Consider the following 17,023-nt stretch of genomic DNA (forward strand, 5'->3'; position numbering starts at 1 on the left):
CAGAGGGTCAACAGAGCAGCAGCGTTGCTCTGGCATGTAACATCTGATGCCTGGCGGACTAGTGGTCTCACATGTATGCCACATCTGTGCACCAGTATGCTCACATTCCCTTGTGTTGAGTGGGGATGAATGATCAAGAAAATGCACAACGGTTCCTGGCGCAGTGATAATCAGTAGCCCTCACAACTGATCATTTTCCATGGTCTTAAAAAGAGACTTAGAGGCAGGGAAAAACTGCGTACAAAGACGTGCACTAGCACAGGGGTACGGCGGCAGAGGTTAAGGGGAGAGGAAAAGGACAATAAAGGCCAGGCTGCTTAGGAAGAATGAAAAATAATAAATGCATCAACACTGCCTCGAGACAAACAGAAATTAAAATAGGAACATTAGTCAACTGGTCAGGCAGCTGAAGTGATTGGTCCCCAGTGCGCTCGCCTGGAGCCGACTCCTCATTCCAAGAGGGAGAGAACGCTCAGAACTTCCCAGGGCTCGGAGTCTGCCCAAAGAAATGTGCTCCCAATTAAACAGGAGAAAGCGATTATTGTTATTAGTATTATTTTTATATCATAAAGGGAAATGGCAATAAAAGGCCAAACTTATTAGATGTTTTGTGCATGCATGCTCGCTTGGGGCCTTGTTTGCTAAAGTAGTCGGTTTGAATGCCAAGGAGGGGAATAAAGGCAACAGAACATTCTGTCAGGAGTCTGCAATCTGAGGCACACAGGGTCCAGCAACCTCAAGTACTAGAACACAGGGCAAGAGTGAATCACCTCCCAGTCAAATATTTGGTCTTTTCCCCACTGTTTCTCTGTTTCATTACCCTGTCTTTACCTTTGTATTTGGGGGCATTTCTATTGGAGACAGGAATAACCAATAAATACCATTTTCATGTATCTCAGAGCCCCCCCACAAGACCAAACATCTGGTCAGCGTGTTTTACATCCAATTAGGATGCAAAAGCTAAATGAAGAAAAACTGAAGCATTCTCACTGAAGCATAGTGTGAGTGATATTAATGTTCAAGGCAGTGATATCAGGTTCTGTATTAAATACATTCACACAAAAGTAGGACGAACCAGCAAGGAAACACACTGATCCCTAAATCTTAAAAAAAAAAGGAAAATTCCAACCAGGACATTCTTGTCAAGTCCATGAAAGATTTTAACCATAAGAAGTAGGAAAAATGACAAAGACAGTATGTTTGATTTTAGTTCTCATGCAATTATTATTTTGTGCTATTTGCAGAAATAACTACAAAGAAAAAAAATGTACAGTAAGCTCTTAAACCAGGTCACTTCTCATTTCATGAGAGAGTTTTAAACTTGAAATTCTTTTTTTAGTGAAGGATTTCAACCAGGAAAAACAAGATGGGTCAGGTTCATACAGCACCAATTCAGAACTTGATTCTACTTTTTCAAATGAGTACAATAAGAACACATATCTGTGGTTCAAAGAAACAATCAGAAGATACCTTCTGGTACCCCATCCTGAATAATATGAGACTGCCATGGTCATTTAAACCCCAGCTGGAAATGAGGGGTTAATTCAGACTGACAACACTAAACTAAAACATATTTATCTAAGCCTCTCAGGATGGTTGTGTAACAGATAAACTTCATCCTCCCCCAGTCTTTATTAGTACAACAGCAACTCTTAAGGGGCCATAGGCTGTTGCCTGCATGCAACTGCAGGAAAACTCCAGCTAATTAATTTATAATTTAATTATTTTACAATTTTTAACATAAGAGAAGCAAGATCTCATTTCTGTGAGCTCCTGAGGCTAGAGGTGACAAGCAATCAACTTGCAACTCACGGTCATACAGCTATCAAAATACATACAGTCAATGACTTCACTCCATCACATCTTTAGATACAAATAAAGGTTATTTTTAAAAACCCTTAATGGGTCTAATATTTTGAGACAGTGATTGGTAAAGCCCTACTCAGGATGACATTGGGCTCCAGGATACTTTAATGCCCAAATGCCTGTTTTTTATTCCAGCAGGTATGGGTATGAAATGTACAGTAGGTTGCCTTGGAATGATGTTTGTATTGGCATGCTATATACTCAGAAACTATAGTAATTGAATCTCGAATGCAATTAAGGCTATCAGTCACTAATTAGATTTGTTAGAAGACAGTTCTGGGGTGCCTTACTGTGAGAACTGAGAACTCAGATTAATAAAACAGACGGCACAGTTAAAACATTCTTAAGGAAATAGCAGCAATGAAATCAGATCACTGAACATCTGGACATCAATCTGTTGAAGTTCTCTCAGAGATATAATAATACAATTTAAAACATTTGCAAAGAAATTATACCAAGTTATTCTAGTATTGTTAGTCTTGCATTAAGCTCTATTTCTACATTGAATTACTCTACACTAAGTATGTTAAGTTGTTTTTGATATTAATAGTATAATAGTTTTTGTAGCATCTTATTATGTAGGCAACATTCACATAACTATGCATACAAAATGCCACTTAATTTAGAGCTTTATGTAAGGTGCCAACAAGTATCACTGTGGTTAAAAACAACCACCACAAAACAAACATCTGCTGTAAGACTTTAAAGGCAAACATCTAGAGGTCCAGGCTGATCTGCTGCTCTCAAGCAGAGAGACAGATGCATTTCTGACAAGCTGCTCCTGCACACCCCCTGAAACCACATTTAAGCATTTTACAACTATAATTGTTATTTAAAGAAGGCACAGAGTATCGGGAAAACAGAAACTGAGGCATTAACTGTGGGCAATGCTGGGATGAGCCCTGTTTCTTCTAGCTGTCTGCTGCACTCAGTACTGATCGGGTAGATACACCATGTGACAGCTGCCTGTTACAGAGCACGGGGCAGACAAGGCTTTAACCCTGGAAGAGCACAAACAAGATGTCAGGGCCATGCTAATCCAGCAGAAAATGTGCAGTACCGGCATGCGAGCTTTGTGCATTAAGGGAGAAATCCTATTTCGTGACTATTACTGCCTCTTGTAACCTTCCAATGAGTGATGATAACAGAATCTGTTACAGTATGTGTTTGACAGTCACTTTCCTGAAGTTAGGTTCTGCGTTTTATTATCTGGTGGGGGCAAAAACGTAGCAAGTGTTTCTCAAGCCGATTGCTATGCTCTACGATACATCCATCAGAAGTGCTCCTTTTCTTCTTTCGCACTGAAGGAAAGCATGGGGTTAAAGTACAGAAAAAAAAAAACTTTTAGCATCTCAATAGCACATTCTCTCATGCCAAAAAAGAAAAAGACTGGAACACTAATTGAAAAATCTAGTGATTTTTTTGTACCCTCCACCTCTCCTAAAATTAATCTGGAGTTGATCATTGTGGTCTCCAAGCAGCCATTAGCTTGATAAACAGTTAAAGCAGCATTAGGAGCTGACAGCTCGATCAATGCTAGATATACGAGAAATCCACAAGCAGCCCCAGTGCACTGGCTCCCCCCCACCTCCTCCTCTTATTCTCCCTTCATTTAACTAGCACCTCATTGTAACACTGTGCCCCCTGTTGCTCAATTGATCCTACAATGTCTGCTTAAATGGTGGATACCCCAGAGACGGCTTGATAGCCTGATTATAAGGACATGAGGAACTCTGCCATGCACAAGCTCCTGTTTTGCTCAGGCCTCACGATTCAGTCCGGCTAACAATGGGAAAACATAGTCCTTGCTGTTGGTTTAGTTTCCAAACCCTTCCAAATGTTACTCATTAAGAGAGGTGGGTAAGATTAGCCCATTTTCTCCCTATTACATCACACTTGTCCACCCCCCCTTCCCAAACACATACACACTCCCCCTTCTCTTTCTTTTATTGCCCATTAGGTCTCTGTATCTCTGCTATGTGCTTTGCATTTCTCTCAGCGAAGAGTTTAAGAAATAGGTCCCGAGGTGGCCGTTTTGCAGCCACCTCACTTAACGCGGTTTAATCCATGGTTTCTGCACACAGAAAGGTGCAGATGATGAGGGCAATTAATGCAAAAACTTGCCTGTACCACTAAGACCAGGTAATGAGATGGAACATTGCTGTAACAAATAGCTCGAAACCGCACACAGTGGCCTATGGCAAAACCATAGCAAAATGGAAACATGGGCAGCAACAAAGCTACTAAACTAATAATGAGAGTGACAATTTAGTGAATGAGAAACTAATATTTTTTTATTGCTAATTTTTTTATAAGCTAATCTTGAGGCAAATCTACCTATGATGCAAAGTAAAGACAGGGTGAAGACTTTTCCCTTGTTACGTCACACACTGCTACAGGCGTTATTTTCAAACTTAAAGCTCCGTTTCGCTACTACAAAAAAGAAAAATCACCTGACAAATTTTTTCCAGGAAAATGCAAAAATGCTAGAAGTATTTTGAAAGTTAGAAATTGAAAATAATCAATATCGCTAGCATTCAGCAAGACAGGACAAATTTACGCAAGCCCGCGGTTTCTTTTGAAATGGTTTTCACTCAGATGCGCCCGTACTCCCAGCCTGAGGGCGGCGGTGAGGCCTACCTGTGCTGATGCCGGAGTTGGCGATGACAGTGGCTTCGCTCCACTGGTCAGCACTGGACACAGAGTAGGAGCGCTGGTGCATGCCATCGGGCCGGCTGTTGAAGGACACCAGGCTGATCCCGCTGGCCATCTGAGATGCTGAGGTGCTGCTGGTCACTGACCCTGCAGGGGCACATGGAGAAGACCATGAGAGAGGCCGGCAGGCAAAGTGTGTGTGTGTGTGTGTGTGTGTGTGTGTGTGAGGAGGGTGAGAAACTTTCAGGCCTGGAACAATCTACAACCGATTCCGCCATCCATTTTTAAGTCCGAGCCTATCCCAGCAAGCAACAGGTACAAGGCAGGTAACACTCTGAACAGGACACCAGCACACAGACACAGACACAGACACAGACACAGACACAGACACAGACACAGACACAGACACAGACACAGACACAGACACAGACACAGACACAGACACAGACTCGCCCACACCAGGACCAATTTCTCTGAGGCGAACTCACCGACCAGTTTATCTTTGGACCGTGGGAGGAAACCCACACAAACACAGAAAGCACCCCAGCTACTGAACACAGCACCCCATAGCTGTGAGGCCTACCCAGAGATAGCCCTCCCTTCTCCTTTAACCCTTCATAATTCTGTATTGCACTCTACCGCCGGCATTATTATCAATCAAATAGTTCTGTTTCGCTAGGTGATTCAAGCAAATCTACGGATAAATATATAAACTGATAAGAATGATAGAAAGCAAGAAAATTTCAAACATCAATTCCACTGTCATTTCCCCAGAAAATTAAACTTCAGGAGGTTAAGAAAGCAAGAGAGTTTCAAAGTGCTTAATTAATGGTGGAGACAAAAGAAAGAAGTAGTTAATCCCTGAGGTTTGAAGAAAGGGCTGATGGCAACTGTAGTCACACTGTAGGAGAATTCTAAATCTGATTCACAATTAAATTCATGTTTTAATTAGGAATTGCTGCGGTCTTAAAATTAATCAATTAGACATTCAAAGAGGAGAAAATGAGCCTGACGCTGCCCTAAGAATACCACATTTCTTCAGGCTCCATTTATAACAATGCAGGAGTATGACAAGGCCCTGCAAAGCATCATGGGAGTCTTACAGAAGGGTTTTCCTGTGTCCATTTGTTCACAATACTGATAACACAAAGAGATATCCTCACTGTTACTGGAACATCTTAATTAGAAAAACCTAGAAACCTGCAAATGAGAAACCTAATTATTGTTGAACCCAAAGCATAACCTGACAGTACAGGTTACCAGCTGGGACAACACCCTGGAGGGGACACCAATCTATTACAGGAGGAAAACAAACAAGCACAAGAAGAGAAACCAGTTATGCCAGTATATATTTGGAACAAGAGAGAAAATGGAATCATTGGTTAAAAACCTAGACATATAAAACATACAAACGCCACAAGAGAGGTTCTCCACAGTCCAGAATATCAGACCCAGGATCCAAGAGCCGTGAAGCAGCTGGGCCATCTGCCACACCCCTGCTTGACTTTCAAACTACGTCAGCTACTCTGAGTTTCAAAACCTCAGAGCTGCACACGGCTTCCCTCTCTTTAAAGGCCAAGGTTTTCCTTTTCTATGCAGAAACAAAATTCTATGGCAGTCTTCTCTACTAAAATTGTCTTCGTTCCGTTTCAAGTGAACAATGAGTCCTAACGGATCTGTATTACCTGTCACAGTGTACTATTCTGAACCACACAAGAAGCACTTTAGTGTTATGGAGGAGTAGAGAGGAATAAATGGTGTTAATGACAAAGGTCACATGATGAGGAATTAATTAGACTGGACTGGTATCATGTACCAATCCAGAATGTACCATGAGTTTTTGTGATTGTGTTTTTGTTTCTAATCAATGTGAATTAAAGAGATAAATTAGGTTGGTTTCTTAATAGCCAAACTAGACTATATAAATAAGTTGAAATTAAGATAGCAGAAAACACTGATTAAGCCACCACTCTGAAAACTTGTAACTCCTGATTGAAAGAATTTTGCACTACAGTGTATATATTTCAACAAGAGGTACATATCCATGCAACACATCAACACTTCTGTACTAAATGTAAAATAAGCTGTTTACACACCTAAGAGTTAGTTATCACCAATAATTCCAATTCCATTAGATCTAAGTATTAGATAACTGTGTTTGCTCTAATGCAAAACAAAACATTTGCTATGAAATGCATCAATACTGGAGCACTGTATAGTAGGTGTACTCTGCATACAGTGTACACTTGAGAACAAAAGATAGAAGAAGTGACACTTCCGCTAAAAATCAAATGACCAAACTAAGCAAGCTCAGGCCATCCTAGCAGAGAGCGTTAATAAGCTCTGCTGGTTGACCACTGGGGTGATCTCTTCTGAAGGGGAGGTGTGATAGCCACTGTATTGTCCTCTCCAGTCCACGTCTGATATTAGATACATTAGCTTTAGCATTGCTTTATACAAGAGAAGGTTTACTTGCACTTTCCTTGTCAAAACCGGTTTGGTTTTAGTTAAACTCAATCGCATTTTCCACTACAGCTTACCACATAATTACCTTGGAATTTACTCCAGTGAATCTAAACAGCCCAGCAGAGAGTCTTCCTCTTGAAATGTCACAAGTCACACTGATGCCTTCATGCCTTGTGTTGTGGCTTCTTTATTTCATCTAACAAGAGCTGGGATGGCCATCTAATTTTCAAATCAATTCCTAGGACAAAATCTTCCGTTGATTCGGTTTGAATAAATAGGGTGCGTCAGCTTTTGCTTGAGAAACCCCGGAATTTAAAGACAGGGTTTCTGGAGATTGACAATTCAGAAAAATTCCTATTTAGTCACTGCCCTGATATCCATTTTTGCCCTGGAAAGTCTGGGTTGTTCCGTCCTCAATGTTGTAGTATCAGCACTAACGTCTCACAGATTGTCAGAAAATGGGCTTTCTGGTCTGGTTGATAACTGTAAACATGTAAAACAGAAAAGAGGATTCTGCCATGTTAAACTGAGTGCCCCCAAACTCGATGCAACCGCCCAGCTTTCCTGAGCTCACTCTTCCCGATTTCAACAGCATTTTTTAATAAGACCAAGCCAAGACACGTTCCTATCATCTTTTCACCAGGTCTGTGTTGCTTCTATATCAGCAAGACGTGAAGGCCATCCATCCTAATAGGACGGGAATATAATTATCAGCTGAAATCTATAAGATCTTTTCTATTGTTTTGTCTTTAATACTTGTTAACATGCCAGCAGTACCGGAACCTTGCCTGCACTGGCCCTGTATTCTTTATAGCATAAATAAAACTGAGGTTAAAAACAGATTTCTCCCTCTTCCCTCGTCCTTTCTCGTGGAATGATGATCTTCTAATCTCTGCAAACTAAGTGACTAAGCTCATTTTAAACAAGCACTTAGAAGTAAAGCGCAAAAATGTATCAGTTTTACTTTGATCTATAGCAGTGCGATTTGTCTTTGGGTATATGATGTGCTGCTTCTGTCTGCCTACGGGAAATTCCAGCAAATGAAATGTCACGTCTCAATTTAATCTCCTTTGAAATGAATAAATAAGGTCCTCTTGGCTTTAATGAGCACCTTTGGTAAATGGGAACATTTATATAAAGAAAAAGAAGGGAACTTAACAAAAAAAAAAGGAGGGGACAACTTGGATGGACCTAACCAGTAGTGCAAGTCACATGTGGGTTTAAAAAACTATATCGATTGCTCTGTTTGAGATGGCCAAAAGGGATTTAAGGTTTCGAAATTCATTGTAAGGTTTGCAAGTGAAACAAGTACAATGGCAGCCTGGAGAAGCCCTGCCTGAGATTGGAACGGTTTGGATTTAAGAAATAAAGCAGCTCCCAGCGGACCACACAATAGGGGGATAATGTATCCTTAAGCACAGCCAATGAGCTGTCATTCTGCACAGCCAATTACTTTTATACGTGTGTCACTCAAAGAGGAGAAATGAGTGGTCCCATTAGCTGAAACCCTTTTGGCGCTGCTCATAATGTACTCTGGGCTCATTAATCCAAGGGAAGAGAGCATTCCGCATGGACACGCGCGCGCACACACACACGAGAGAGAGAGAGAGATGTAGATAAGGAAGAGGAGAGCAAGAGGGAAAAGTAAGACCCCTCTCTTCTCCTCTGCTGGATAAAACAACACTAGTTCCGAGACATACACGGTCGCAGCAATCTAAAACATACCACCTATTTAAAAACACTTGATTACAGTAGTTTTATTTTTTTTTGAAGAGTAGAGTTTCAAGAGTCAACCAGAGAACGTGAAAAATGTATTTTGCCCTTTTTCAGCACTTTCACTTCAGAATTTCATTTTTTTTAAATTACAAAAAAAAGTTAGACATCTGACTTACAATAGGCTGAGTGACTGCTGATTCTGAACTATAAGAAAAAAATAGGATTTTTCTACCAGCCTTGCTTAGACTTATTGATCAAGACTTTTTTTTATTTCTTTCAATAAAAATGTCAAATCACGTGTGTCAATCTTCCCTTGTTTCTAAATGCAAAAACTATTTTTTACTTCATCATTCCTTAATGGTTTATTCACAAGGCACTAACATGGGACAAGGACATTTTTTGTCACAAGTTTTACTACATTCAAGAACTGTAGTTATACTACACTGTATACAAGAAGAAAACCGAAAAAAATCATGTGCTACATTTGGGTAAAAGTACAGTAGGAATCCATCCAATTAATGCAAAAGTGATTGGACACAGTAATAAAAGACATTCTCAACACTGTAAGAGTAAAAATCCAACAAACGCATACAAAATAAATTCCTTGTAAGTCTGTGGTGCACTACAGATGACCCACATGTGAAACTAGATATACCTTAATACACTTTAATGGATGAATACATTCGAAGAAACATGAAGCTGATAAATGAATGGAAAATGTATTATTGGAAACAAAATATAAATTGCATACAGTTCTTTCACAACAGGCAACACCCACAGCTTTTTGTGACCTCAGTAGCTTTAACAAAACCTTTATTCCATGTTTTTTCACTGCTTTGCTCAGTGTGCACACTCAGTACAACACAATCGCTCCCTCGCCCTCTAACTACCTCTCATTAGAGCCCATTTTTGGAGCTGGCTGAGTGGAGAGAGAAGTCTGATCATATTAATATTCATGACAATAATTAGTATTCTGGGTCACTGAATATTCATGCTATTAGTTTGGTCTTTCTGGCTCCCTTACATGACGCGAGGAAGGGGACTGCTCTGGATCTGAGCAGGGCAGAGTGCTCTTCGGCAGGCTGCACTGGCTCGGCTTGCGTTAACCCACTGCTGTGCTGTTTGGGTTCCAGCATCTAGCACCTAGAGAAAACCTTCCTCCGGAATGGAACAGAATAAACCAAAACTGCGCCGACAGAAAATGCAAAAACGATGGCCAAAGGGCAACAAGAAATCATATTAGAGAAGATCATTAATCAAAAGTGATTGATATCTGGCCATCTGGCCACTAAGGCTTTGCCATATTTGCCATTTGCATGATGCTCATCTTTGGCAGAGGTACTGATCCCACACAACAGCCAGGGGAAAGCAGCCAGGCAGTTCACAAATATGTTTCTAAAAGCAATCACATGTGAAGGCAAGCATGTGCAAAACTGCATCACTTTACCACATTAGCAAATACAGTGATATTGGACTAAACATGGACTAAAGTCTCCAAATACCCGACCAAACTAATGAATGCTAATTTAATATGCATAAAGGTCAAGTCAACAATGCACATCACTTCGAGTGCTTCCTTTACTGTGCATTTGAATTATATATCAGCTTTATTATATTTTATTTGATTGTGGCATTAAAACTGTGTTTTGAGCCCGTTGAGTGTTAAGATTTATTTTAGACAGATGGAATCCATGCGATAAAAAGGTATTTAATGACGTTTACATCTGCAGCATCTGTAATGAGCAACGTGCACGTCACGGATATCTACAAGAACCTTCACGTGAAGATAAAAAATGCTAGCTTCTTATTAAGGGACAACCAGGGGTACTGAATTCTGTTTTTATAATACATTGCACCAGGACAAAAACAGACCTTTATAGAGAACTTCTAGAAATGAGCAGCCATGCAATCAAAGCTTCCATACTCAAGCTCTATTCAAATTCACAATTTGGTGATATTATCCAACAGATAAAAGACAGGGCAGGGAAAACAGCAGACGATGCAGGTATGATCGGGACTTTGTTGAGCTATCGTGCTCTACGCAGTTGAGACAAGCCTCCTACCTGTGTTCTGTGCAATCTGCAGGTTGCTCATGTCCTTGGCGAGGCCGTTGGTCTTGGGGCTGGAGACGGGGGCGCAGGCGGAGATGGCACGGGGGGGCCTCTTGCCAGGCACCTTCACAGTAGTGCGGAGCAGGTCGATCTCCTTGCCATGAACGTTCTGCATGTAGTCCTACAAGGGGGCAGAGAGACGCCAACTCCGTGAGGTCAGGATGAGCTGGTGCTCCCTGTGCACACCTGATCTTGGCCTGGTATAGCTTCAGAATGGGACAGGCCTACCATTTTGTACAATACAAAGCAACTGATGATGCATTTCTATTTCTTTATACTTGACAGGGCAGCAGACTGGGCCTGGCTGCAGAAGCACTACCACAGTCAGGTTTGGAGGTAAGGCGACGTCATGATTTTCAAGGAAAAGAGCAAGACAAACTGAGAGAAAAGTACAGCCGATGGAGCTTTGTCCATTGGGAAGACAGTATTCCTGTGAGATCCCCATGGAACCTATTAAACGGAGGCGAAGAAGTGCTTTCTTGGAAAAACATCCCACGGTGAATTTATAAGACTTTCCATTTTAAATGAGTCTCTGCAGAAGCCACAGGTCATTTCCTCCAGGAAAGACAACCATCCTGACACAACAGTAGGCTTGTTTGTGGAGTTAACACATTTCATACACAAATTCACTAAATGCAACCAATACAACAGGCAAAGCTACAGATACAAACACAAGGAAGAGAGAAGAAAACTGATAAGTGGATTTAATTCTTCCTTTCAGAGAAATAAAAGCAGTGCCCATTCTTTTCTCAAAGTTAAAGCTCATCAGAAACTGCTTAAGGCCAATGTGGGGTGGCTGATGGTAGTGAATAAAGACCAGATTTTTATTTCTGGTCCCCAGTGATACACGGCACTAGAACACGGGATGAGCACAAGATTCTCTTCTCAGCACAGCCGCCATCTCTCCTCACACCCCCCTCTCCCCTCCCAGAACTGGTACCTGCTGCTGTGCTGTTGTTGCTCTTTGAGGCACTTCTGAAAAAATATTAACACTGCAGAGTGGTGAAACGGCGCTCCTTAAATTAACGAGGCCTGCTCCCTGATGCTCTGAAGTGCAAATATAACACCAGCCACGCGGGCCGCACTCCCTACTTCATCTGCGCTCAAATAAAAGACAATCACAGCGTCTGGCAGCAAGGACGGGCACAACACAGAAGCACTAAAAAGGATGAGGCTCTTCTTCACAGAAAAACCAGACGAAAGGGCAATTCAAAGCCAAGTGCTCTCAATGACGCCTAACAAGCCACAAGAGAGCTCTTCAGACCAGGCCCCAGAAGTGCCATCTCAGGCCCGCAACAGCCTGAAAGAGGTAATTGCATCCCGATTTGCATTTTGTGTTGTTCATCATCTGTACGTCGTAAATGGGGGAGCCTTATGGAGCTGGTATATTAAGGATTTCGTCTCTCCAGGAAAGACCAAATGTGATTTTTGGGAACGTGTTTGTGTTCAGGAGCTGGTGTGAGAACGCAGTTAGGAGTTCGTGGCCTATTGTAAAGTGGTGGTCTTGATAAAAGCTGCATGAACCTTTGCATAAAACTGTTTTAATGTTTAAATGTTTTCTGCTTTTTGGGAAGGGGGGGGGGTGTTACTAATTATGTTGCATCTATTGCCATCCACTTAATTAGCTGCATTAATGTGATTTCTTTTCGCATAGTCAAGCAATTAAGAGCTATGATTGAGTTTCATTCAATTAGCCTCAAACAAACACTCTAATTGATGCCTCGGCTGCAGATGAGATGTGATCAGGGAAAACCTGCTAGCTGCTGAGAACACTCGACAGGGCTGGGGGGGTGGGGGTGGGAGAGGACGCGCTCATCCCTTTCACCCTCGACAGGCAGCGGTTCGCTCGCACTCTCCTCCCCACCACCCGGGCGCCACTCTCGTCCTCCGGTCCAGACCTTCTGCTCCACAGCCTTGAAGGCCACACAATGGCAGTGGCTCTGTCTCCTGTCACAGCTGGGGCTTGTTCGCTGGACTACAATAAAGTGCGCTGTGCTGCCCTTTAAAGCCTAACTCACAGAGCGAGCGACAATTTATTTCACGTCCGAAAAAGCACTGAAGACGTTTGTTTAATTGACGCACATTTTCCACCTGTGCTTGCAGGAGAATCTTCTACCACCTCTAGATTAACAAGCTAGAAAACTTCACTGAATGTGAGATTTAGTTCAGTTGCATGCACTGCTGTAATGCTTACCGACTATAAAATCAAAATCATTGTAAAGAGAAGGCTGTTACCAGCCTTTTACAAATATATCCCCAATTCTTTGTCAACAATTCAAACATTCACACTCCTACGGCAATATCCTGCAATGGAATGGCTTGGAATGTCTAGGACCTGACAGCCCCAAACCTCTGGAAGTGCTGATAGGAACACACAATTAAGAAGAAAACTCTAATGTGAATGCTTCCACCTTCAGTGACACATGGGGTGCTGTGAGAGCCAAATGAGAATCTTTGATGTACTCAGCTGTACTCTCTCATTGTCCATCTGTGTCTTCATTTGCCATCAAACCGAGAGCAGACAATAAGCATTTGTTAGCTCCATTGTGCCATTAGCGGCATCATTTAGATTTTAATTAACAATAACATTACAGCCCAATTCGAACTCAAGAAAGAGGGAGAAAAGATTCCATCACTTTAGGTCCTCCCCCGCACAGAATCTGTCCGTGTGTGCTAACAACGCAAGAAATACAGTAATTATGAGAGGCAGTTAGAGCATAATATTATACATCACAAACGTCAGCCATGAAAAATATGATACAGGGGTTCTATTTAATGCCATTCAATCAGTATAAGGCCTTTTAGTAAAATCCAGCAACAACATAAGAAGTAAACTGTAGTCATTCATCGACACCGGCAAAAAAAAAAAAACTGCATCTCATCCATTCGCTGTGCTTGGTTTCCTGCTAAAAGGGTTTTTTTTAAATCATTAATATTTCTTAAAAATCTAAGTGACTGTTTAAAAAGCTATTCTTGTAATATCCGATAAAAAAAAGATATTGTTGTGGTTTGACTTACAAAGAGCAACAGTTTTAAATAGTGTTATTTAAAAAAGAGTAACAGTTAAATCTAGAACTTATTGTACTGATAAAACCAGCATAAAACTAGGAGTGTTCTTTAAGTCTTCAGGTCCAAGTATATCCAATTCCAGTCAATGTCCATTATCAAATGACCTGTTTGTCAGGTGAAAGACCTGTTGGTCTTAATCTAATGACAGCCAATGAATGAACATATAAGGCCCTAAGTGTGCCGCAGAGTCAATGTGGAAGCTCTGGAATAAATCAATTGTATAACCTGCTTTTTACAAATATATTCCAATTAAATGTCAACTATTCAAACAAGCATTAATGTGTTTCTTCTTTTTAAACTTGCCACCGAATGCAAACAGTGATAAATATTTCTTTCAGGTGCCTGAATTGCAGTAGAAAGATTTAACCTGTACCAAGATTGTTTAGAAATACTAACGAAAAGCCAGCATTCTGAGTGGAGTTCAGTCCCTCCTTGTACCCTGCGTTTCTGGAACAGATACTGGGGTATGAAGACTCTCACTGTGATTTAGAAGCTTTCTGATAATAGATGGACAGAAATAGGAAACAGCTGCCGTTCCATAACCAAGACGACGGATACGGACTGTTGTTTATTGCGAGCGCTATCTGGAGCTGTGTTTTTAAACTGGACACATTTAAGTGCACCCCAGCAGAGTGACATACTTAGGCGCTGGGGCCACTCTGAATTAGCCCCCAGGCCAGAGACCTGAATGGAACTAATGATCTGGAAAACTTAAACAAAAAACAATATGAATAAGTAGGGGAGAAGAAAGTGCTGACTTGCTGTTGCTTACAGAGTTCGAAGGCGTACCAAACCCAGCAAGCCGCAGAGTCTGCAGAGCCACTCTAATTTCCAAGCCACGAAAAACAAGCCCCGTGTGGAGGCCCGGAGCGCGAGGGAGCCGAGCCCAAGAGCCGGCTGAGCCGAAATAAAGACTTGGTTCATTTAATTCACAGCTTAGCCTAATGTGCTGCTGAAGCAGCTCCCGGGCCGCAGACAGAGCGAGGCGAGGAGGCACGGCTGTGACAGGGAGGGGGGGCCCCTTCCTCACTGCAGCTTCTGATTATCAAAATTCTTCAGCTTTGACAAGCGCCTAATGAACACAAATCACTCTTTGATTGGCTTTTACTTACTGGCACCCGCGCAACTCAGTGACTACTCCCCCGCCGGCTACAAGGGGAAGGAGGAGGGGAGAAGAGAAACGGCGCATAAGAGTTGGCGAAGAAGTTATAGTCCACAAAAAGCACTGGCAAGGGACATTCACGAACTTAAGCAGGGGTGCATTTGTGACAGACAGGGAGTGAAAGACGGGTTGGCGATAACAGCAATCGACCCCAAATGATAAAAACCAGAATGCTTTATGAGCACACCTGATCGTCCCCAGCCCATGTCGGACCACACAGCGTCAAGTACAAAGAGGCTTTTTCCACACACGTAACAGCCTTGCAGTAAGTGCAAGAAAGCACAAGGGAAACCAACAACGCAGGCCAGCCTCTCAGAGTTCTGTGGCTTAAGGACAGTTGAACTTTTCTAGAAACACAAACAAGGACTCGGTGAACCTGGGAAGTTTACTCACGTGCAGGCTGGGGTGGTAGGTGAGAACGCCGTTGTCACAGAGGGTGACGTACTTCTTCTTCCACTCCTTATTCAGAGACTTGCCGCTTCTCTTCAGGAGCATCCCCTAAACGGAGGGAAAGAGTAGAACTGAAAAAGCAGCCACCTCAAAATTCAGAGACTTATCAAAGTTTGCTATACCATTCGGTACAGTTCACCAAAACTGGTGGTATAAAGGTCTTCTATCCTTGTTAAGGCATGGCCACGTTTTGAAGAAGTTCAAGTAAGTAGCTGTGTTAGCATGCGTAGGCTGCAAAGGAACAGAAAAAGGTTTATTGCTTGGTTAAAAGAAAAGAGAGACAACACTTCGACTGTGGAGCCTTCTTCAGGTGTGAGTCCTTTACTTTTCTTTTCAGCATGGCCACGTAACAAACACCTAACTGTTCTTCAATGCTACATTGCATCTGCATTGTATGCCTTATGAAAATCAAGTTTTAAAAGAAGGACACCTGCTTTGATCTCCTTTAGTGCATTAATTTAAAGACAGGTGGGACAGGATTGGAGTGATACCATCTGGGAAAGTTCCATGCAAATAACACCCGCTCCAATAAACAAGACTCTAACCACAAACAAGCTTGCAATTGTACCCTGGCGGTGACCTCCGGCTGACCTCTGCTGCACCTGACCCCAGGGAGACAAGGGTGAAGAGCTGCCCACTGCCCTTTGATCATAAACCACATCAAAGGTATTGGGATCACACTGGAACTGGGAGCAAGAATCATCAGATCCTATCTGAGAAGCTCTGGAATGCAGTTTCAAATCTTAAGATCTCAAAGAGGAGGCTCTCCGAACAGTGCAGTTCTGGGCTGTTAAGACAACCCTGACGTTAGCCATCAGATTTCTAACCACCTTATAGAAATACTGCAGCCAGTCTTAGACACTGGAGCTGCTTCAGGTTATATCTCTCATTTCTGCTGTACACTTTCCAGCTAGCTCTTCACATTTTTGTAAAAAGCTACTTTATCAACAAGCATATACAGAAAAGACAGAGCTGCAATATGTCATGGGCTGGCTAGCAGAGATTAGTTTACAATGGGTGGCAAAAGAATTCATCCCCTAAGCCGAATACATATCTTCCCCCTACAGACCCCAATGCCAGAATGTAAAAGATTCTACCAGGTGTGTTGTCTGTAAACATACGACAATCTGACAGGAAGTTTACTGAATCACAGCTGCAAAAAGACTATGCTGGGCTAGCGAAATCACTGCTGTAATTGCAGAGAGAGAGCAGAAAAAAGCAAACGATTCCCCAGCAAACCCATTATTTACTAATTATTTAATTGCTCCCAAATCTTCTAAATTTGTTTGAAGGCAAAACTGCCCCAAGGTGCTAAGCAATACCTTGCATTTCATCAAAACTGACTAGTCTTGCTGAAATCATTTTTAGCAATGAGACCAAGAGAGAAAATTATATAAAAACTGCGCAATGAAAAAGGAAAAGACAAGGACTAAAATATCCTGGAGTGGTTCTTAAAGTGTTAGCTACGCATTTTTATTTTAGTGAAGAGCTACGTACAATGGGCTATTTAGTCCTTGTCCTATTTAGT

General features: G+C 42.0%; 1 protein-coding gene across 2 annotated transcripts in view; it reads right to left on the reverse strand.

Annotated features, from left to right (window-relative positions):
• agap1 (ArfGAP with GTPase domain, ankyrin repeat and PH domain 1) overlaps positions 1-17,023 on the reverse strand; it is a 242,445-nt gene that overhangs the window by 46,409 nt on the left and 179,013 nt on the right. For both annotated transcript variants that reach the window (XM_088930493.1, XM_088930492.1), the window contains 3 exons: positions 15,439-15,543; positions 10,767-10,935; positions 4,507-4,668 (listed from right to left, as the gene is read on the reverse strand). In XM_088930493.1, the coding sequence (XP_088786619.1) occupies positions 4,507-4,668; positions 10,767-10,935; positions 15,439-15,543 (436 nt within the window). The remainder of the gene's footprint in view (positions 1-4,506; positions 4,669-10,766; positions 10,936-15,438; positions 15,544-17,023) is intronic.

The sequence above is a fragment of the Atractosteus spatula genome, chromosome 13 (assembly GCF_055471065.1).
Source record: "Atractosteus spatula isolate fAtrSpa1 chromosome 13, fAtrSpa1.hap1, whole genome shotgun sequence".
Lineage (NCBI taxonomy): Eukaryota > Metazoa > Chordata > Actinopteri > Semionotiformes > Lepisosteidae > Atractosteus > Atractosteus spatula.